The sequence below is a fragment of the Oryx dammah genome, unplaced genomic scaffold (genome assembly GCF_014754425.2).
Source record: "Oryx dammah isolate SB20612 unplaced genomic scaffold, SCBI_Odam_1.1 HiC_scaffold_4, whole genome shotgun sequence".
NCBI classification, from domain to species: domain Eukaryota; kingdom Metazoa; phylum Chordata; class Mammalia; order Artiodactyla; family Bovidae; genus Oryx; species Oryx dammah.
The window spans coordinates 29,644,419-29,667,393 of record NW_024070188.1 but is presented as its reverse complement, the minus strand read 5'-3'; the positions used below and the strand labels follow the sequence as shown (position 1 = coordinate 29,667,393).

Sequence of the window (22,975 nt, the reverse complement as noted above, 5' to 3'; positions counted from 1 at the left end):
TGTCTCTATTTCACAAATGAGTACACTAAAACACAGAGAAGTTAAATCACTTGCCTCAGATTAACACAGTAATTGGCAGACCCAGGTTTCAAAACTGGTTTTGAAAAGCAGTCAAAAAAAACCCCCCAAATTTGGGAAAAAGTAATGATACATTTTATCTCAATTCAAATGATCTATAAAAGTTACTTTAACAAAAATATTCTGCTTTCAATTACGTTATTTTATAGCACTGTTTTACTCTAAGGGCTTCTTAGCTTGGTAAAACCAAAAGGTTAAGACATTAGAGACATTTTTGTTTTTATCAAAGTGCCCATATCAAAAGAAATATGTCACCTCCCAAAATGAAAATTCTAACTAAAGACGACTACCTACCTTAGCAACTCAACCTAGCTACAATTTACAACCTTTTAAAAAAATCAATACACAGCACTCACTCCAGACCAATAAAATCAGAGTACCTGGTGATGGGTCTAAGTGTTTTTAGACATGTTCCCCCGAATGATTCTAACAAGGAGTCAGGGCTAAGAACCACTATTCTAAGGAAATCCAAACCCTCCATATTATTATTTCAAACAGAACCTTTTTCATAATGGTCAGAAAAAGTATTTAGTCATCTTATTCAGCCAATTTGCAGACAACCAAGAGAGTAAGATAAACAGGACCCTTCAACTACTAAAAGGGGTATTAATTGTAAGTGCACTTAGCCCAACAGATTAGACAAAAGTCAAGGCAAAATGGGGCTGTCCATGTGGCTCAGCAGTGAAGAATCCATCCACCAATGCAGGAGACACAGGTTCAATCCCTAGGTCAGGAAGATCCCCTGGAGAAGGAAATGGCAACTCATTCCAGTATTCTTGCCTGTGAAATCCCATGGACAGAGGAGTCTGCCAGGCTACAGTCAATGGGGGTAGCAAAAGAGTCAGAAGCAACTCTAGGGACTAAACAACAACAGAAAAGGGATTCCAGTAATAATGTTAACAGAGTTACTTCAATTAACATCTCAAATATGCCAATGCAAAAACCAAGCTACTTCTATTTTTCAAATCCAAGATTTGCAAACCTGAAATGGCGCCATGCTTTCTTGATGGACTCATAGGCCCAACAATTCCAAAAAAGCAACACTGAAACAACCGTCAACCTGAAAACTGAAAGCCACCCAAAGTGTTATCTTTTAAAAAAATACTAAACAAAGATTAAACTCAACTTTAAGGTTGTATAACTGCTGGCAAAGAAAATCTTTTTATGCTTTCACGTAGAAGATACCCCTGATACGTCAAGACTGCCATAAGAACTCTGAAATTCAAAATCATCATATGCCTACATATGTTTGCAGGAAAATAATTTGGTGACTTGTACTGATAGAGGGCTATTTATAATCTTTATTCATCTCACTTAAAAAGTAGTCATATTCTGCTGTTGGAATAATTTGCTTGATTATTAGTGCTGTTGGAATAATTTGCTTGATTATTAGTGATGTTTTAGACCCTTAATGGCTTGTTAGGGCAGGTATTATCTTTCTAAAATCTGAAAAATTCTGTGGTATATCTGTCCTCAAGCATTTTGAATAAAGGGTGTGGGTCTGTAGTAGTAATTTTGAATAATACAACATATTTTAATATTTGAACTTATTTGATTTTCCTGTGAAACAGTAAGCAGCCAAAAGCACTGAATCAGTCTTAAAGCTTAATGAGATCTGGGTTGATTCAATGCTTCACTGGGTAACAATGTTCCCAAAGTAGAGTATATCACCTGGACAACGTAGACCCCCAACACACCCAATTTGAGACAGTCTATTTATTCAAGTTACCAGAGCTCTTGAGAAACAGAAAACCTTCCCTAAATGTTCATACTCAAAACCTGTTACTGTTAACGCACCATAAGCAACCTCCATAAACAACCTATTAAGGCCTTGCAGTTCTATCAGTCTTAAGACTATCACCTGCCATATGTCCTAACAAGAGTGCAACAAATGGAATCCAAACATTACCTAAACATAAAATGCCTTGACAAGAATCTATTTAATTATGTGTTCTAAACCGATGTCGTTCAAAGTGAAAAAATTTAGAACTGAAAGAAAATGGACCAACCACCTCACAACCGATCTACCTACAAGACTTAATCCTTCCTTCATACTTGCGCTTTTTCCGCCATAAACAGGAAACTTCGAAGAGAAGGAAATAGAGAAATGCCTAATTCTTGCTAAGGAGAATAACATCATTGCTTCCAACCCCCACAGTGTGAGTGAACAAATGAAAAGGCAACGAGGGAAAGACACGAAGAGGTGGGGGGCGGTTGGGGAGCTCAGCTGGAGTCCTATACATGCCACCCAACTCAGATGGTGCCCTAAACATCTGTAACGACAGCTGCAACAAGGAAACGGGGGTGTCGGGGAAAGAGGACCGTGGTTGGCGGCTCAGAGTGGAGCCTGCACGCTTGTCTTCTTCCTTTGCCAACTCCTCTCTCACCTTCCAATTCCCATCCTCGCGATCCCATCCTGCTCCCTCCATAAAGAAAAATACCAATAAAACCCGAGACAGAGAAGACAAAGGGGCAGAACAATAGGGGAGAGGGTGCATAGCAAACTCCTGAGGAGGACAATGAGGGGGTGGGAGGAGCCCAGAGAGATACCCAGGGAAACACCACCGAGCCCGGGCCCCGCGGGCGGCGGGCGCCTGGACGCGAGGCCCGGCCGCGCGGGCGGTATCACCCCGAGCGCGGCGGGCTGGGCTGGGCCGGAGCGGCGCGGCCCGGAGGGGCCGGCAGGGCCTGCGCGGGTCCACGGGCAGCTGCCGGCGGGACTCACCGGCATTCTGATCTCGGGGCCAGAGGTAGTATGTGGCCGGAATCACGATGAGCCCCACGAAGGAGGTGAGGAAGTAGAAGAAGGTGTTCCCGCTGTCATCGTACTGGAACTGCTGCCCCGCCATGGCACCCCCTCCTCCGCCTCCCTCTTCTCACCGCCGCCGCCACGACCCCGCTCTGCAATCCAGCTCCCAGCTCCCGGCCCCGTGTGGCGTAGCTCCTACGCCGCCGCCGCCGCCGCCTCTCCTCCCCACCCCCACGCTACTCTCAGGGACGCGCCGCCGCCACTGCCGCTGCCGTCTCCAGCTCTCGCGAGAAGAGAGAGCTCCCGCCCCGCTCGGTTTTTCTCTCCCCTGCCCCTCGCTTCGCCCCCACTAGCTCGCTGAAGGAGACGTGGCGCGCGCAGCCGAAGATCTCTGCGAGGTCCCGCCCTTAGCCCTGCCCGCTTAGCCTCAGCTCCGCCCCTCGAGCTCTGGTAGACCCTCCTTTAAGGCCCCGCGTCTACCCCTAAAAGTTTCTCTTCCCCCCACCAGTTCCGTTTCCTGGCCCAGGGTCCCACTCCAGGTCATGAAGGTCTGTTTATTGGGTCCGAGCCGAGGCTTCCCGGCTGAGCAGTGGGCTCGGGCGGTTCACCTGCGTTCGAGCGGGGTCGCACCCATTCGAAGCAGAGCTGAGTCTTCCTTGCCTCCCCTGTCTTCCATCCCTACGTCACCCTGTCCTGCACTCTCTCTTTTCTATTTCCCTGGTTTGATAAGAATGTTTCTGTAAGTTCCGGATCGGCTCCTCCACAGTTTGGAAATTAGGGTCTCTCAGGATAGGGCGGCGTGGGGACAAAGCGCGAGCTGCGAGGAGGGACGGTGAGGGGTTTGTTAGGGGCCTTTTGCAAAGCGATGTTAGCTCTTAAAAGACCGCAATCTACGTTGCGCCCATTTTGCAGATGGAGATTTCCCACGCTGGTAGAGATGGTGACCGACCTATCCTAGAGCTAAAATATTCATAACATTTTCTTCGACACACGTGGTAGGCAAAGACCTTTATTGCTTTAAATGATGGTCGGCGAATTCCTTGGAATAAATCAAAGCATGCCCACTCTCCAGATAAAGGAAAATGAGGCTCAGAGAGATTGCCTACAGTCAAGCACAGTAAGAGAAGGGGTTCAAACTCAGATCAGGCTGACGCCACAAAGCCAGAGCCCCGTGACTACCAACTCGTCGCCGACCCTCGCATTTCCGTGAGAGCAACTGGCACTCCAGCGCAGAGCGTGGGCAGGAATCCGCGCTAGGAGGGACCGATGCGGGAGCAGACGCCCTCTGCAGCCTCTTTGTTCGCTGGCTGTGAGATCCCAGAAGCTGGTGTCAGCCAAACTGGGAGCCGAGACTGCTGGTGCCCTGATCTGCGAACGAGCCTGTTTTTCCGGGGCAGTCCTGACGGGGGCCTATCCCAACATCTCCATCGCCCCTCAGGGGACCAAAAAGGAAAGGCCCACCTGACTCACCTCACAGAGCTTTTGTGAAGATTAAAGGCAGTTATAGTAAAAATTGGAAAACAATGTGATAAATATTACGCTGTATTTTAAAAACTAACTGTAAGGTTATATAGTCTATTTACTAGGTTCCTTTCAATATACCTTCCATTGTTAGAAGAGAAGTCTGGTCACGTATCATCTTCTATTTCATGTCCTCAAAGATAGTATTTATCATAATCAGGGACGACTTCCTTCATAACAGACTATATGCACATGCATTCTCTCTTCCCTTTTAAATGTCCTACCTACCCATTTTGAAATGAAATTTCAAAAAATCAGTTCTCTGTATTCCCATCCTCACTTTTTTCTGTATAAAGTTTTCGAAGACTGTATTTAAGGGGAAGAAGAACAGAAGTGAGGGGAAGAGGATTGGACTATGAAGTCAGCATAGCACTGCGATAACCGAATGCTGATATGCCCAAAGCAATTTGCCTTGTTTCAGAAACAAATTTGTCATAAAATTGGCTCAACTGCAGTGGGTAAGATCCTGAAGTTCCTCTTGTTTCTCTTGAATTTGTAATTAAGTTTTCCCAGGTTTTAATACCGCTGAAATGGTTGTTTTTTATTACTCTGATTATAGGTTTTACTCAGCATTTGTATAAAGATAATACATCAGTTTTATAACCTTGTGTCAATATAAATTATTCATGATAGATATTCCTCTTCTGATGTTTTTTCTGCAGGAGTAATCTTTTCGCTGCAGCTTTGGGTTATGCATATGAATGGTTTGAACAGAAACTGAACCATGAAACAAAATTTTGAACAAATCACATTTATTTGCTAAACTCTAGGCCAATCTAAAATATGAATTTTTTTTACCAAATTAAAAGATTAAAGATTTGAAAACGTATCTTCTATTTTCAAAGGTATAAATTCACTTTGTCTTAGAACTTAATGTTATTCATCATAGATGAACTCAGGTCACCCAAATATTCTCCAAGGCAAATCTGAATCATACCTTTAATTAATCACAATTTTCTGACTTTAATTTTTTAATTGTTTTTAAACAATTGTTTCTTTCAAGATATCTTTTAAATGAAATATAAAATAGTGAATATGGTTGAACTAGAGCTACAAATACATTTTCTTTAGTTTACAGGATATGTTAAAAGACATTTTTAAAGTTTTCTCTATATGTAAATTTATTCTGTAAATGAGAATTTTCACCAATTGATTTTAATTGCTAGGTAGATATTTCCTCTCAAATGTAAAAAGCCTGGCTGTTCTTTAGTTCCTCCTAATAACTTGCTTTTTCCTTAGAGTGAATCTTTCACTCATTCATGCTGTTGACTTACATTTATACATACCAAATACATTTGTGTAGCCGTAGTCAACATGATTTAATTTTCTGCGTAATGTAATTAGCCTCAAAGAGACTGGAAGGAACCAAATTAATAAGATACATGCAATTATTTCCAGTCTTTTCCCCCTTCCACACTCCAGGATAACCTTCACTATCAAAGCTTAGCAAATCTTCTTTAACATTATACCTCATTACTTGGTTTCAGTGTCAGGATTCCCATTAACAGCTGAATCTCCTCTAATATAAATTGAAGGATATTATTTGGTCTCAAAGAGGTGAAAAGTTATCCCCATCATGATGACAACAATAACATCATCAAAGTAACATTTGTACAACACTTTAAAAAAAATATTTATTTGTTTGGCTGTTCTGGTCTTAGTGGCAGCAGTGGGATCTTTGATCTTCATTGCAGCATGAGGGATCTTTAGTTGCCACCTGTAGGATCTAGTTCCCTAACCAGGGATAGAACCTGGGCCCCCTGCAATGGGAGCACAGAATCTTAGTCACAGGACCACCGGGTATATCTGTGTACAACACATTATTTACAAAAAGCTTCCTCAATATTATTCCAGTTGAAATTTGAAAGCATGACCCACATGTTGGAACTTTGACGAGGTAAAAGGTACTAACCCATTGCAATCCTTTAATTTCATAGCTTCCTAAGGCCCTTAGGGCGCAATGAAACCTCAGTCTTACACTTGGAGAGAATGTGAAGGGAAGTATGGGTTGAAAAGACATTAGAATGGGTTATGCTCCACTCTTTATTGACTATGCCAAAGCCTTTGACTGTATGGATCACAATAAACTGTGGAAAATTCTTTAAAAGATGGGAATACCAGACCACCTGACCTGCCTCCTGAGAAATCTGTATGCAGGTCAAGAAGCAACAGTTCAAACTGGACATGGAACAACAGACTGGTTCTAAATCAGGAAAGGAGTACGTCAAGGCTGTATATTGTCACCCTTCTTATTTAACTTGTAAGCAGAGTACATCATGAGAAATGCTGGACTGGATGAAGCACAAGCTGGAATCAAGATTGCCAGGAAAAATATCAATAACCTCAGATATGCAGATGATACCATCCTTATGGCAGAAAGTGAAAAAGAACTAAAGAGCCTCTTGATGAAAGTGAAAGAGGAGAGTGAAAAAGCTGGCTTAAAACTCAACATTCAAAAAACTAAGATCATGGCATCTAGTCCCATCACTTCATGGCAAATAGATGGGGAAACAGTGAGACACTTTATTTTTGGGGGCTCCAAAATCACTGTAGATGGTAACTGCAACACTTGCTCCTTGGAAGAAAAGTTATGACCAACATAGACAGCATATTAAAAAGCAGAAACATTACTTTGCCAACAAAGGTCCATCTAGGCAAGGCTATGGTTTTTCCAGTAGTCATGTATGGATATGAGAGTTGGACTATAAAGAAAGCTGAGTGCCAAAGAATTGATGCTTTTGAACTGTGGTGTTGGAGAAGACTCTTGAGAGTCCCTTGAACTGCAAGGAGATCCAACCAGTCCATGCTAAAAGAAATCAGTCCTGAGCATTCATTGGAAGGACTGATGCTGAAGCTGAAGCTCCAAAACTTTGGCCACCTGATGGGAAGAATTGACTTCTTGGAAAAGACCCTGATGCTGAGAAAGACTGAAGGCAAGAGGAGAAGGGGACGACAGAGCATGAGATGGTTGGATGGCATCACCGACTCAGTGGACATGAGTCTGAGTAAACTCTGGGAGTGGGTGATGGACAGGGAGGCCTGGAGTGTTGCAGTCCATGGGGTGGCAAAGAGTCAGACACAACTGAGCAACTGAACTGAACTGAACTGAACTGAAGCAGCACTCTGAAAGCATGAAAACAATGTTAAGAAAGAAATTAAAGGCTGTGGTTTTCTTTAGTGTTGGGAGCAAGTTTGCATTTTGGCTCCTCTCTTTGCATGAGTTTGTTGGACTTGTCAATATTGTTCTTATTCTATCCCTACTTTTATGATTACAAAGCTGATAATTTATTGCACTAAAGCCAGTTGTCAATGATGTATCAACAAACTTAGAGTATTCCTTTATGAATTAATTGTATGCATTACCAACATATCTAAATTGCTTAATGAAAAAAAAAAAAAAGGATTGACATCTCACAGTAAGCCTTAAAATAGCACTTAATGAAATCTCCCACTCAGATTGAAATATAATTTGGAAGAGTGGCCAGAAATAAACAGGAGAGATCACTTCAGGCAATTTCAAGGTTGTATATTTGCATAAGAAGAATAATTCTCTGTAGAGACTAGAACCTAAAAGGAAACATTAATCACCTTGTTGAAAAGCAAATATTTGTGGGTCCTGAAGTTTATAAAATTGGAAAGCCTTAATTAAGAAAAATATGTAAAATTATTATTATAAATATGCTAAGTCTCTTCAGTCATGTTCGATTCTTCACTACCCTATGCTCTGTAACCTTCCAGGCTTCTCTGTCCTTGGGATTCTCCAGGCAAGATTACTGGAGTGGGTTGCTATTTCCTCCTCCAGGGGATCTCCCTTACACAGGGATCAAACCTGCATCACTTTCATCTCCTGCATTGGTTCTTTACCACTAGCTCAGAAAGTTCGTATTTATTCTGGACTTTGATGGTGATGATATGTCAAGGTAGGTTCATTACTTGTAACAAATGTACTGCTCTAGTGAAGAATGTTGAAAATGGAGGAGGCTTTGCATGACACCATAGGGGTGGAGTTGGGGGGGAGAGTAAGTAATACACGAGAAATCTTTGTACCTTCCACTCTGTTTTGCTGTGAACCTAAATCTGCTCTAAAAAATAAAGTCTACTAAAAATAGCTATTATTTGTAATAGTTATAATTGCTATAGGTTTGTGTTCTACAAATGAAGTCTGATAAATTCTATTTTTGCATGATTTTCACCAGGATTTTTAAAAATATGGCTCATTTTCAATTGTATAAGCTACATATTGTATATATTTCTACTAAAAGAGAAACTGTGGAAAATTCTTAAGAGATGGGAATACCAGACCACCTTACCTGCCTCCTGAGAAATCTGTATGCAGGTTAGGAAGCAACAGTTAGAACTGGACATGGAACAACAGACTGGTTCCAAATAGGAAAAGGAGTACCTCAAGGTTGTATACTCTCACCCTGCCTATTTAACTTATATGCAGAGTACATCATGCGAAATGCCAGGCTGGATGAAGCACAAGCTGAAATCAAGATGCAGTGAGAAATATCAATAACCTCAAATATGTGGATAACACCACCCTAATGGCATAAAGCAAAGAGAAACTAAAGAGCCTCTTGATAAAAGTGAAAGAGGAGAGTGAAAAAGTGAGCTTAAAACTCAACATTCAAAAAAGGAAGATCATGGCATCTGGTCCCATCACTTTATGGCAAATAGATAGGGAAACAATGGAAACAGTGACAGATTTTATTTTCTTGGGTTCCAAAATCACTGCAGATGGTGACTGCAGCCATGAAATTAAAAGACCCTTGCTCCTTGGAAGAAAAGCTATGACCAACCTAGACAGCCTATTAAAAAGCAGAGACATTACATTGCCAACAAAGGTCCATCTAGTCAAAGCTGGGAGCCTGGTAGGCTGCAGTCCATGGGGTCACTAGGAGTCAGACACGACTGAGCAACTTCACTTTCACTCTTCACTTTCATGCGTTGGAGAAGGAAATGGCAACCCAGTCCAGTGTTCTTGCCTGGAGAATCCCTGGGATGGGGGATTCTGGTGGGCTGCCGTCTCTGGGGTCGCACAGAGTCAGACACGACTGAAGTGACTTAGCAGCAGCAGCAGCAGCACCATGTATGGATGTGAGAGTTGGACCATAAGGAAAGCTGCACGCCAAAGAATTGATGCTTTTGAACTGTGGTGCTGGAGAAGACTCTTGAATGTACCTTGGACTGCAAGGAGATCAAACCGGTCAATCCTAAAGGAAATCAGTCCTGACCATTCATTGGAAGGACTGATATTGAAGCTGAAGCTCCAATACTTTGGCCACCTGATGCAAAGATCTGACTCCTTGGAAAAGACTCTGATGCTGGGAAAGGTTGAGGGCAGGAGGAGAAGGGGGTGACAGAGGATGAGATGGATGGATGGCATCACCAACTCAATGGACATGAGTTTGAGCAAGCTCCAGGAGTTGGTGATGGACAGGGAAGCCTGGCGTGCTGCAGTTCATGGGGTCACAAAGAGTTGGACACAACTGAGTGACTGAACTGAACTGAACTGAAGAGATTTTTCCTTTTTGACAAGGCTCCAATGACAACCAAATCCTCTGCGTACAATTTGAAAATCTCATGAATGGAAGAATTTTCCACAGAGTGGTCTCTGTCTCTGAACATTTCAAACAATATTTCTCCTCCATTACCTACATACTTCAGGTACCAGGCCAAATGGAATATATTCATATCGTGAATCAAGATGTATCACTCTTTCATGTTGCAATGCTAAGTAAGTTTGCCCCAGGGTTGGAGGTGGAAGAAGTATTCCTGGAAGTGCTAATAGCTATACACAGAAGTGACTGTAAACTACATGAAAACATCACCCAGTGATATCATTCAGTCATTCAACATTTAACATTCATTGAATGGCTGATTTGGGTTGCTGTATGGCAAACTACTGCAACACTGTAAAGCAATTTTTCCCCAATTAAAAATAAATTTTAAAAAATTCATTGAGCTCACATATACTATTAGCCAATGTGGGGAGCACAGGAATGTTGTGTTTTTTTTAAACATTTGGTGGGGGCTTCACTGGGCCTTCGTTGCTCTGTGTGTGGGCTTCTTTAGTTGGAGCCAGCAAGGACTACTCTCTAGCAGCTAGGTGAGACAGGGTCTCTCACCTCTGGAAACTTGTCTACAGTCTAATGAGAAGGACATACTTTTCCAATAAGTAACAAAAACCAGAGAAAGGAATTGATAAATGCTTTAAGAAATATACACATAAAATTATTTCTGAGTTCATAGTAAAGAGTTCTTTCTTTTGGCAGAGAGAATCAGAAGGCTTCAAAGAAGAGGTGGCAATTGAACTAGGCCTTGAAACTGAAATAGGAATTGAAGGAAAAAATCCAGATAGAATCAGTTCAGAGAACACTTGGAGAGTCCCATGAAGTCCAGTCAGTCTGTGAATGGGAATCACAGAGATGGGAAAATACTTTTAAGTCCAGGTTACAGGCAACATGTTAGCAATATTACCATTTAATGAGCTTTGTTAAAGGACTTCATAAGTGGGAGACATTGCAATCTGCATTGGATACCTTAAAAAAGAGAGAGGAAAATAAATGATTCTAACTAACATAGTTTAAGTATGGGCCTACAGAATACAAGAGGGTGAACTGTCACCATTTCTATTATTTTTTATTTCTTCCTTTACCCACCATATAGTTTTCACTCTTCAATATCAATAGTTATGTCCCCTAAAAGACTTTGACATACCTCTCTCTGCTGGCTCCTATATTTCACATCCTGTTCACTCCCTACTTTCAGTTCTGCTTCCCCACCCCTGTCCTGCCTCACATCTGTTCTCTACACAGCAGCTGGGGATCTTTTTCTTCTTTTAACTTTCTATTTTGAAATAATGATAGATTCACAAGAAGCTACAAAAATAGTAGAGACAAGATAGTCTCCTCCAGGGGTAACATCTTCTATAACTAATAGTACAATATCAAAATCAAAAACTTGTCTTTGGCATAATCTATAGGTGTTATTCAGATTTCACATTTTACATACAAACATGCTCGTGTGTGTATGTATGTGTGTGTGATTTTTTCTAAAGCCTATAATCTGATGTAACTTTGTTCAAAATCGCCCAAAGTCTTCCTGCTGCTGCTGATGCTGCTAAGTCGCTTCAGTTGTGTCCGACTCTGTGTGACCCCGTAGACGGCAGCCCACCAGACTCCCCTGTCCCTGGGATTCTCCAGGCAAGAACAGTGGAGTGGGTTGCCATTTCCTTCTCCAATGCTACCTCAGAGTAAAAGCTGAGGACTTGGGTCCGCAGAGGTCATGAGTCACCTACCCAAGCCCCCACCTCTCTGACTCCATTGCTATCACTGCCCCTTCCTTATTTCACTCCAGTCACACTGGCCTTGTTACTCTCCAGACCTTTACACATTTTCTTCACCCAGTTCTCCCAGGGGAGCCCTTCCCCTCTTCCTTCAGATCTCTGGTCAAATATTGCTTCTTCAGATAGGCCTTTCCCGATCTCTTTCATTTTCTCTCTCATTTACTTTTACTTTTCTTCAGAGATTTTGTCACCAGATGATATATTCTATATTAGTCTATTTATAAAGGTTATTCCTTCATTAGAATGTAAACTCTACAAAATTAAAATCGTGTTTTCTTTGCTTTTATACTCTAGGTACCTGGAAAATAATGTCTGGCATATGGAAGGTGCACATTAAATTATTTGTTTGTTGCATGAATGAATATACAATTTATACTGTCATATTGAAATTTTTGATGCACCATTTTTAACTGTTTTTAAACCTGTCACATTCTATGTTCTAGTCTTTTGGTGCTAGGTAAGTTCATGTTAATTGTTATAGTCTCAGAAACTGGACTTTCTGTTTAAACTTGAAAAATCTGGTCAAAAAATCTCCCATTTAAAACAGATCTCGTTGACTCTTTCTTCCCTTTTCTTCCTTCCCTTGTTTCTCCTTCATTTTCCTGATACACACTATTAAATATCAGAAGACATAATAATGAGAAATAGGGATTTCTTATGGGATTTTTGCATTTGCATAGAGAAGTTTAGGGTTTATGTTTGTCCAGTTGGTGGAGCCCAGGCCACATCCAGCCCCCTGGTTTTAAGAGAAGCTGGAAAAGGGAATATTTAGTGTTTTTATCTTCTATGGTAAGATAAAATTTCTGCCTCATAAGCTGGAAGATCCCAAACTATGGAAAGGGTGGACATGTCTCTAAGAATGTCATTGGCCCATGATAACTGGGCAGTTATATGGTGAGATCCTCTAGCCGTTACTTCATGTGCTACAACTGGTATCTTGCTGAGATCTTTAGTTGAAAAGGAGAATATTAGATGTTTGACTTTTTTGAGTTGCTGAGGTTGTTACAATCCCACCCACAGTGGCGATGGGCTGAGTAACTTCAGAAGCAAGTGAAAGCGACATGGCAACCCAAATCAGTCAGGGCAGGCAGCTGAACTGGGGACCTGCTTTGCTGCGGGGCTGCAGAGGGGTGAGCGGTTGTGGCCACTGTGGGGTCCCTAGCTCTTATGGCTCACTTAGGTTAGCACAGACTCAGAGTAGCCATCCTAGAGCTGACTGATAGCCAGTGAGGATGCTTCAGCATCAGCAAGCATTTCTAGCTCACCAGAAGCTTGGTGTGTGCCATCCCTGCCAATGTTAACTAATCAGATCAAGGGAGGGAAACTGACCTACAGGCTGACTAGATGCAACCGTCATTTAATCTTTGATTCACTGGGCAGGTTGGCAAGAGACTCTAAGTACTGAATAAAAGAATAAACTCGCCCTGCTGGTTCAATAGTTGCTTTGCATTTTGGATAGTGAGGCAATGGCCAAATGTATCTGACAATAGAACTCTAACCCCTTACAACAAGTAATCCACAAAGCCAAAACACAGTGTCTTCAGCAACTGGCCCAGAACTTCAGGAATAGCTTCCCAATGTTTTGCGCCCCATTTGCAAATCAGAATCAAAAAGTCAAATATGCTACCTTACTAGGAGGATACCCCACTCCTAGCCAGCCTGCCTTCAGCTTCTCCATCAGAGCACACTGAAGCCTTTCCGTTTTTTTCACTCTAAAGCTTCCCCACTATCCTGCCTGGCTTTGAGTCTCTCCCAAACTCAAGTGATGCTGGCAGAATCTCTTGCTGTTTAGCAAGGTCTGAATAAATAACCACTGTTCGTTCTCATTTGGATTATCTTCATTTATTTCCACATTATGTAAATACTAAATGAATTGCTTTTAATAGTTGTTAGGTATCCATAGTATGACATACATAGTATTAATAGTAGTCTAGCATAGGCATTTTAATAATTTGCTGGGTGCCTTCATCTCATCTCACTGAAACCCAGACACTCAGGAAAAAACAACCAACCGACCAACCTAAGAAATCAAACTTGCTGCTTGAATCTGAGACAGGAGAACAGAAATAAAAAGCATTTTTAAAACCTGAGGAATGTTCTCCCCTAGCAAGGATTACTGATTTGATCCTTAAAATCAACTCTTTTGTGTGCCTGTTTACAGATCTTTTCCTGTTGCTATGGATGAGAAGAACTACCAAACCTTGTGCCATGTACAGCCAGGCTTTTCACATTGTTTTTGACCATTATTTATAGCAAGAGGTTTATTTTACGTTATGGCTCAATAGAACTGTCATAAAAGAATACTTAACCCTCATCATGTGCAGTGTGGTATGATATTTTTCTATTGTACCCTATACATCTATTCATAGTAAATATATAAGTAGTAATTTATTTATGTGTTAAATGCTTTATTGAAGAAACACAACTACAATCTGGAAGATTCTGAAGATCCATTTGTTAGTCACTCTGTCATGTCCAATTCTGTGCAACCCCATGCACTGTAGCCCGCCAGGCTCCTCTGACCATGGGATTCTCCAGGCAGGAATACTGGAGTGGGTTGCCATGCCCTCCTCCAGGGGATCTTCCCAACCCAGGGATCGAATCTGGGTCTCCTGCATTACAAGCAGATTTTTTACCATTTGAGCCACCTGGGAAGCCCCATGCTGCTGCTGCTGCTGCTGCTAAGTCGCTTCAGTCGTGTCTGACTCTGTGCGACCCCATAGACGGCAGCCCACCAGGTTCCCCCATCCCTGGGATTCTCCAGGCAAGAACACTGGTATGGGTTGCCATTTCCTTCTCCAATGCATGAAAGTGAAAAGTGAAAGTGAAGTCGCTCAGTCGTGTCTGACTTTTCGAAACCCCATGGACTGCAGCCTACCAGGCTCCTCTGTCCATGGGGTTTTCCAGGCAAGAATACTAGAGTGGGGTGCCATTGCCTTCTCCAGGGAAGCCCCATAGAAAAACTCAATCATAGAATACAAATAAGGTCTCCTTCAACAGTAAGTATATTCTTCAACATTGTTTTATCAGGTGGGGAGCTTCTCATTTAATTCTCTGGCACAGTAGTTCTCAAATTTCAATTGCAGGAGAATCACTTAGAAAGCTCATTAAAATGCAGATTGCTGGGCCCCACCCCCAGAGTTTCTGAATCAGGCAGTAAAGGGCAGTCTGAAAATCTGAAAATTTGCATTTCTCACAAATTCCCAGGTGAGGCTGATACTGCTAGTCTGGAAGCCACACTGTTTTAGAGAATCATTTTTGTAAATCATCATCTTTTTGTACAATGAATAATCACTTCCTAATTTGTCTGTCATATGTCAGATTTATTGCAACAAAATATGTTCTGCTAGTTGGATGTCTGACTGTAATTTGTGTCTGAGCAGGAGGTCAAAAGCCAGGAATAAGGGACACAGTCTGCTTGCTGGCTCCTTCCTCCAGCTCTCTAGTGTTCCTTTTCAGAATCATTTAACCACTCATTCACTTACTTAAATATGGCTCAGATGATAAAGAATCTGCCTGCAATGAGAGAAACCCAGGTTTGATGCCTGGGTTGGGAAGATCCCCTGGAGAAGGGAATGGCTCCCACTCCAGTATTCTTGCCTGGAGAATTCCATGAACAGAGGAGCCTGGCAGGCTACTGTCCATGGGGTCACAAAGAATTGGTCAGACATTCCCTTGGGGAATCTTAATAAATTGAAAGTCCTAAATCAGTAAGTCCAGGGTGTGACCTTTGAGTCCACATTTCTAACAAGTCCCAGATGATGCTTATGCTGCTGCTGCTGCTGCTAAGTCGTTTCAGTTGTGTCTGACTCTGTGCGACCCCATAGACGGCAGCCCACCAGGCTCCCCTGTCCCTGGGATTCTCCAGGCAAGAACACTGGAGTGGGTTGCATTTCCTTCTCAACGCGTGAAAGTGAAAAGTGAAAGTGAAGTCGCTCAGTCGTGTCTGAGTCTTAGCAACCCTATGGACCACAGCCTACCAGGCTCCTCTATCTATGGGATTTTCCAGGCAAGAGGACTGGAGTGGGGTGCTATTGCCTTCTTCGGATGCTTATGCTGCTGCTGCTGCTGCTGCTGCTAAATCGCTTCAGTCGTGTCCGACTCTGTGCAACCCCATAGATGGCAGCCCACCAGGCTCCCCCATCCCTGGGATTCTCCAGGCAAGAACACTGGAGTGGGTTGCCATTTCCTTCTCCATGCTTATGCTACTAGACCTCAAACTACGCTTTGAGTAGCAAAGCTATAGATCGTCCCCCAAATCTAGTGTCAATAAATATAAGCAGCAGAAGTACATACAGCTATACCAAATAAGCTAAGATAGAAGGGATAGGTGACTGAGGCTCTCATGTAGGCAGGACACAATAAAGTTTACTAAACATCATAAAAAATATTATTTGAGGAAACACAGGTGGAAACAATTGCAGACCAAATCTGATGAGACAGAATTGAGATAGTCAAAGTTCAACTGAAAAAGATAGCTAGAGTGTAGACGGAGAAAAGCAGGGGAGAATAGAAGGTAAGAGCTTGGGCTTCCAAATTAGCTTAAAATTTAAATCCTGGCTCTACCACTTACTATCTATGTGACCTTAGGGAAATGGCTTAATTTCATTTGTGAAATGGAAAGAACTTTGTGTGTGTGTGTGCTTAGTAAATGAAAGTTGCCCAAAGCAATGCCTGGCAACAGTAGGTCTTCAATAAATTGTTGTTGTGGGCGTGTGTGCTCAGTCATGTTGTACTCTGTGTGACCCTGCAGACCATACCCGCCAGGCTCCTCTGTCCATGGGATTCTCCAGGCAAGAATACTGGAGTGGGTTGCCATGCCCTTCTCCAGGGGATCTTCTCAACTGAGGGATCAAACCTGTGTCTCCTGCTTTCCAGGCAGATTTTTTTACCGCTGAGCCACCAGGGAAGCCAAATCGTTGCTACAACTCTATAAACGTAGCCCAAGTGTGTAGGATTTCACCAGATTTAGGTTCACTCATCCGACCTTTTTTTTTTCTGGAGTTTAGCTAATTCCTTCTGATCCCTAGCATCTAAATTCAAGTATATTTAATCACTTTGAAGAGTGATTTTCAAATGCTGTGTAGTCACCTGAAGACATCCATCTTTCTCCTAGTGACTGCACTCTAACTCTGTCTTAAGAGCTAATGATCTGGTCTCAATGGCAACCCACTCCAGTACTCTTGCCTGGAGAATCCCATGGAGGGAGGAGCCTGGTAGGCTACAGTCCATGGGGTCGCAAAGAGTCAGACACAACTGAGCGACTTTACTTACTTACTTACTTACTCATTCTATTAAGAGGATGAATGTGTCTTCCCTGCGTTGAGGAATCTGAAGCCTGGATGGCTCTTCCCTAATTCCTGGAGTGGGTAAGAGAAAGTCTATCAGTGTCCAGGAATTAGAGAATAGGGGAAAAATGGGGAGGAGCAGGAAGATATCTATGGAGTGACTGGCATTGAAAATACAGAAGGGATAATTCAAAGATTTATTTATGAGCACTAAAATGCTTTTAATTCTAATAATTAATGTACTTATAAATACACTTGGCAAGAAAAATACTTACAGTATTTAGCATCCTAAGAGATAAAACACAAAACTTTAAAAATGTGGGTACTATTTCTGAAAATACTAACTTTGTGACCTTGGCCAAGTCACTTTACTTTGCACTTCACAATTGTGTGTGTTTGTTTTTGTATACAGAATGATCTAGTATTACACACCTTATCTCTCTCACTGGAATACTATGGAGGTCAAGTCAGATTACATTAAAATAGTTTAATTAGTTTCATTTGCATAGTACTTTATCATCCACAAAGCACTTCTGCATATATTATTCTATTTACATGAAAGAGCTTTGAAAATTTATAAACTGTTATAAAAGGACAATACTTGGGTTTAAATACCAGCTCCATCTCTCTCTCTACTTCAATTTTCTTATCAGTAAAAAAATGGGGATAATAGCAGTTTCTACTTCATAGGTGGTGTGTTAGTTGCTCACTTGTATCCAACTCTTTGCAACCCTGTGGGGTGCAGCCCACCAGGCTCCTCTGTCCATGGGATTTTCCAGGCAAGAATACTGGGGTAGGTTGCCCTTTCCTTTTCCTTCATAGGTGGTGGACAGGATTAAAATTGCACCACCTTGAAAAGAAGCCCTGCACCAGTAGCAGTCACTCCTCATTCTCCCTCGTCTCCTTCCAGCCTGTGGCAACCACTAATTTACTTTCTGTCTGTGTGAATTTGCCTATTCTGAATCTTCCATATAAATAAAATCATGTGCCATGTGGTCTTTTGTGACTGGCTTCTTTCAGTTTGCATAGAATGTTTCCAAGTTTCACCCATGCTTAGCCTATACCAGCACTTTATTCATTTTTACAGCTGAATAAAATTCTGGTATATGGACATTCCACATTTTATTTATCCAATCAGTTGATTGACAGTTGGGTTGTTTCTACCATTTGGCTGAATAATACTGCTATTAGCAGTCATGTATAGGTTTTTCTGTGGTTGCATGTTTTCAATTCACCTGAGTACATACCTAGGAGTGGAATTGTTAGATCACATAGTAATTCTATATTTAACATTTTGAAGAACTGCCAAACTGTTTTCCAAAGTGTCTGCCCATTTACAGTTCTGTAATGGAGAACTGGAGACAGAACGTGGTCCACTGGAGAAGGGAATGGCAAGCCACTTCAGTATTCTTGCCTTGAGAACCCCATGAACAGTATGAAAAGGCAAAATGATAGGATACCAAAAGAGGAACTCCCCAGTCATTAGGTGCCCAATATGCTACTGGAGATCAGTGGAGAAGTAACTCCAGAAAGAATGAAGAGATGGAGCCAAAGCAAAAACAATACCCAGTTGTGCATGTGACTGGTGATAGAAGCAAGATCCGATGCTGTAAAGAGCAATATTGCATAGGAACCTGGAATGTCAGGTCCATGAATCAAGGCAAATTGGAAGTGGTCAAACAAGAGATGGCAAGGGTGAACGTCGACATTCTAGGAATCAGCGAACTAAAATGGACTGGAATGGGTGAATTTAACTCAGATGACCATTATATCTACTACTGCGGGCAGGAATCCCTCAGAAGAAATGGAGTAGCCATCATTGTCAACAAAAGGGTCTGAAATGCAGTACTTGGATACAATCTCAAAAACAACAGAATGATCTCTGTTCGTCTCCAAGGCAAACCATTCAATATCTCAGTTATCCAAGTCTATGCCCCAACCAGTAATGCTGAAGAAACTGAAGTTGAACGGTTTTATGAAGACCTACAAGACCTTTTAGAACTAGCACCCAAAAAAGATATCCTTTTCATTATAGGGGACTGGAATGCAAAAGTAGGAAGTCAAGAAACACCTGGAGTAACAGGCAAATTTGGCCTTGGAATGCGGAATGAAGCAGGGCAAAGACTAATAGAGTTTTGCCAAGAAAACGCACTGGTCATAGCAAACACCCTCTTCCAACAACACAAGAGAAGACTCTACACATGGACATCACCAGATGGTCAACACCGAAATAAGATTGATTATATTCTATGCAGCCAAAGATGGAGAAGCTGTATACAGTCAACAAAAATAAGACCAGGAGCTGACTGTGGCTCAGATCATGAACTCCTTATTCCCAAATTCAGACTCAAATTGAAGAAAGTAGGGAAAACCGCTAGACCATTCAGGTATGACCTAAATCAAATCCCTTATGATTATACAGTGGAAGTGAGAAATAGATTTAAGGGCCTAGATCTGATAGATAAAGTGCCTGATGAACTATGGAATGAAGTTCGTGACATTGTACAGGAGACAGGGATCAAGATCACCCCCATGGAAAAGAAATGCAAAAAAGCGAAATGGGTGTCTGGGGAGGCCAGACAAATAGCTGTGAAAAGAAGAGAGGCAAAAAGCAAAGGAGAAAAGGAAAGATATACGCATCTGAATGCAGAGTTCCAAAGAATAGCAAGAAGAGATAAGAAAGCCTTCTTCAGCGATCAATGCAAAGAAATAGAGGAAAACAACAGAATGGGAAAGACTAGAGATCTCTTTAAGAAAATTAGAGATACCAAGGGAACACTTCATGCAAAGATGGGCTCAATCAAGGACAGAAATGGTATGGACCTAACAGAAGCAAAAGATATTACCAAGAGGTGGCAAGAATCCATGGAAGAACTGTACAAAAAAGATCTTCACGACCCAGATAATCATGATGGTGTGATCACTAATCTAGAGTCAGACATCTTGGAAAGTGAAGTCAGGTGGGCCTTAGAAAGCATCACTACGAACAAAGCTAGTGGAGGTGATGGAATTCAAGTTGAGCTGTTTCAAATCCTGAAAGATGATGCTATGAAAGTGCTGCACTCAATATGCCAGCAAATCCGGAAAACTCAGCAGTGGCCACAGGACTGGAAAAGGTCAGTTTTCATTCCAATCCCAAAGAAAGGCAATGCCAAAGAATGCTCAAACTACCACACAGTTGCGCTCATCTCACATGCTAGTAGAGTAATGCTCAAAATTCTCCAAGCCAGGCTTCAGCAATACGTGAACCGTGAACTCCCTGATGTTCAAGCTGGTTTTAGAAAAGGCAGAGGAACCAGAGATCAAATTGCCAACATCCACTGGATCATGAAAAAAGCAAGAGAGTTCCAGGAAAACATCTATTTCTGCTTTACTGACTATGCCAAAGCTTTTGACTGTGTGGATCACAATAAACTGTGGAAAATTCTTCAAGAGATGGGAATACCAGACCACCTGACCTGCCTCTTGAGAAATCTGTATGCAGGTCAAAAGCAACAGTTAGAACTGGACATGGAACAACAGACTGATTACAAATAGGAAAAGGAGTTCATCAAGGCTGTATATTGTCACCCTGCTTATTTAACTTATATGCAGAGTACCTCATGAGAAACACTGGACTGGAAGAAACAAAAGCTGGAATCAAGATTGCCGGGAGAAATATCAATAACCTCAGATATGCAGATGACACCACTCTTATGGCAGAAAGCGAAGAGGAACTAAAAAGCCTCTTGATGAAAGTGAAAGAGGAGAGTGAAAAAGTTGGCTTAAAGCTCAACATTCAGAAAACAAAGATCATGGCATCCAGTCCCATCACTTCATGGGAAATAGATGGGGAAACAGTGGAAACAGTGTCAGACTTTATTTTGGGGGGCTCCAAAATCACTGCGGATGGTGGCACTCAGATTCACGTCCATTAAGTCAGTGATGCCATCCAGCCATCTCATCCTCTGTCGTCCCCTTCTCCTCCTGCCCCCAATCCTTCCCAGCATCAAAGTCTTTGATGAGTCAAAGAGATGGGAATACCAGACCACCTGATGATGGTACGGTTTCTGGCTGCTCATTTTTAAAAGGATTATTTGGGTCGTACTGGTCATAAATATTTGTTAAAATCTACTTAACCTTTAGTCCCTAGACCCATGGGGTTTCAGGTATTCAGAAATCCCACCAAAATAATACACAAACTAAAGGGTAATGTGCATTTTCTGGGGGTATGTTTCATTGTTTTCCTTAGACACTCAAAGATGCATCAGGAAACAGCTCTCTGGAAACTTTGAAAGGAGTATAGCTGAGGTGCCCACACTGGTGGTATGACATGCCTATAGTGGTTCTCTTTGTCACCAGACATCCATTACTGGGAATTTGCCATATTCCTGACACTGTTAGCTCCCACATTAAATAGAAACTAATAATAGTAATGCTAAAAACAATATCTGGGACTTACTAAGAATCTAATTAATAAGTTAAACTTTACTTAAATAAAGTAATAAAGTTTAACTTATTACTATATGTCAAGTCTTACAATGACCCTATGTTTAGAAATTATTTTTAGTTTATAAAAATGATGAAGGATCAGAAATATGACATTGCTCAAGTTTGTACAGCTAATTATGAGGCTGAAATTCAAATGCAGGCCTATTCAGATTCCATTCCTGTATAATGCAGACAGTAAATCAAAATTCCTGCCTTTGATGACTTCCATGAGGGAAGACTGAACTGGCTCCCTCGGCTGGAAGGAGACCTCTGTTCAGTTCAGTTCAGTTCAGTTCAGTTCAGTCGCTCAGTCGTGTCCGACTCTTTGCGACCCCGTGAAGGATCCCCAAAGAGAAGGAGAAAACATCTGAACAAAATCTTTAAGGGCAATACAGACCTGGCTAGGCAAAGGAGATGGAGGCAGTGATGGAATTCCATGTAAGAGAGCAGCACTTGCCATGACACAGAACATGAGAAAGAGACTGAATTTAAGTCATACTGACTACATCCCAGCAATACCTGGCAAAAATAACTTGCTAGCTCTTGGGGCAATAGGACAAAGATCAATCATCTCTGGCCTTAAAGAGAAGAAATTTCAAAAGTGGATCGAAATAGATAAACCAGACTTCACTAAAGTTATAAACCTTTGTGTTTCAAAGGACACCATAAAAAAAGTGAAAAGACAACACACAGAATGGGAGAAAATATTTGTTAGTCCTATATGTAAAATGGGACTTGTACCAAAATGGGACTTGTACCAGAGTAGATAAAGAACTTTTATAACTTAACAATAAGACAACTCCATTTTAAAAAGGGGAAAAGATTTGGATACATTTGTCTCTAAAGACGACATACAGATGGCATATAAGCATATGACAAGATGATTGACATCATTGGTCATTAGTTCAGTTCAGTTCAGTCACTCAGTCGTGTCTGACTCTTTGTGACCCCATGGATGGCAGCATGCCAGGCTTCTCTGTCCATAACCAACTCCTGGAGTTTACTCAGACTCATGTCCATTGAGTTGGTGACGCCATCCAACCATCTCATCCCCTGTCATCCCCTTCTCCTCCTGCCTTCACTCTTTCCCAGCATCAGGTCATTTCCAATGAGTTACTTCTTCCCATCAGGTGGCCAGAGTATTGGAGTTTCAGCTTCAACATCAGTCCTTCCAATGAATATTCAGGATTGATTTCCTTTAGGATGGACTGGTTGGATCTCCTTGCCGTCCAAGGGACTTTCAAGAGTCTTCTCCAACACCATATTTCAAAAGCATCAGTTCTTCAGCACTCAGCTTTCTTTGTAGTTCAACTCTCATATCCATACATGACTACTGGAAAAACCATAGCCTTGCCTAGATGGACCTTTGTTGTCAAAGTAATGTCTCTGCTTTTCAATATGTTGTCTAGTTTCAACCTATGACCTAGGTTGGTCATAACTTTTCTTCCAAGGAGTAAGTGTCTTTTAATTTCATGGCTACAGTCACCATCTGCAGTGATTTTGGAGCCCAAGAAATCA

General features: G+C 41.8%; 1 protein-coding gene across 1 annotated transcript in view; it reads right to left on the bottom strand.

The window, feature by feature from the left end:
* SEC63 (SEC63 homolog, protein translocation regulator) overlaps positions 1 to 3,088 on the bottom strand; it is a 65,790-nt gene extending 62,702 nt beyond the window's left edge. The window contains exon 1 of the mRNA XM_040238561.1: positions 2,804 to 3,088. Coding sequence (XP_040094495.1) covers positions 2,804 to 2,927 — 124 coding nt within the window. The 5' untranslated portion in view covers positions 2,928 to 3,088. The remainder of the gene's footprint in view (positions 1 to 2,803) is intronic.
* Between the last annotated feature and the right edge of the window lie 19,887 nt (positions 3,089 to 22,975).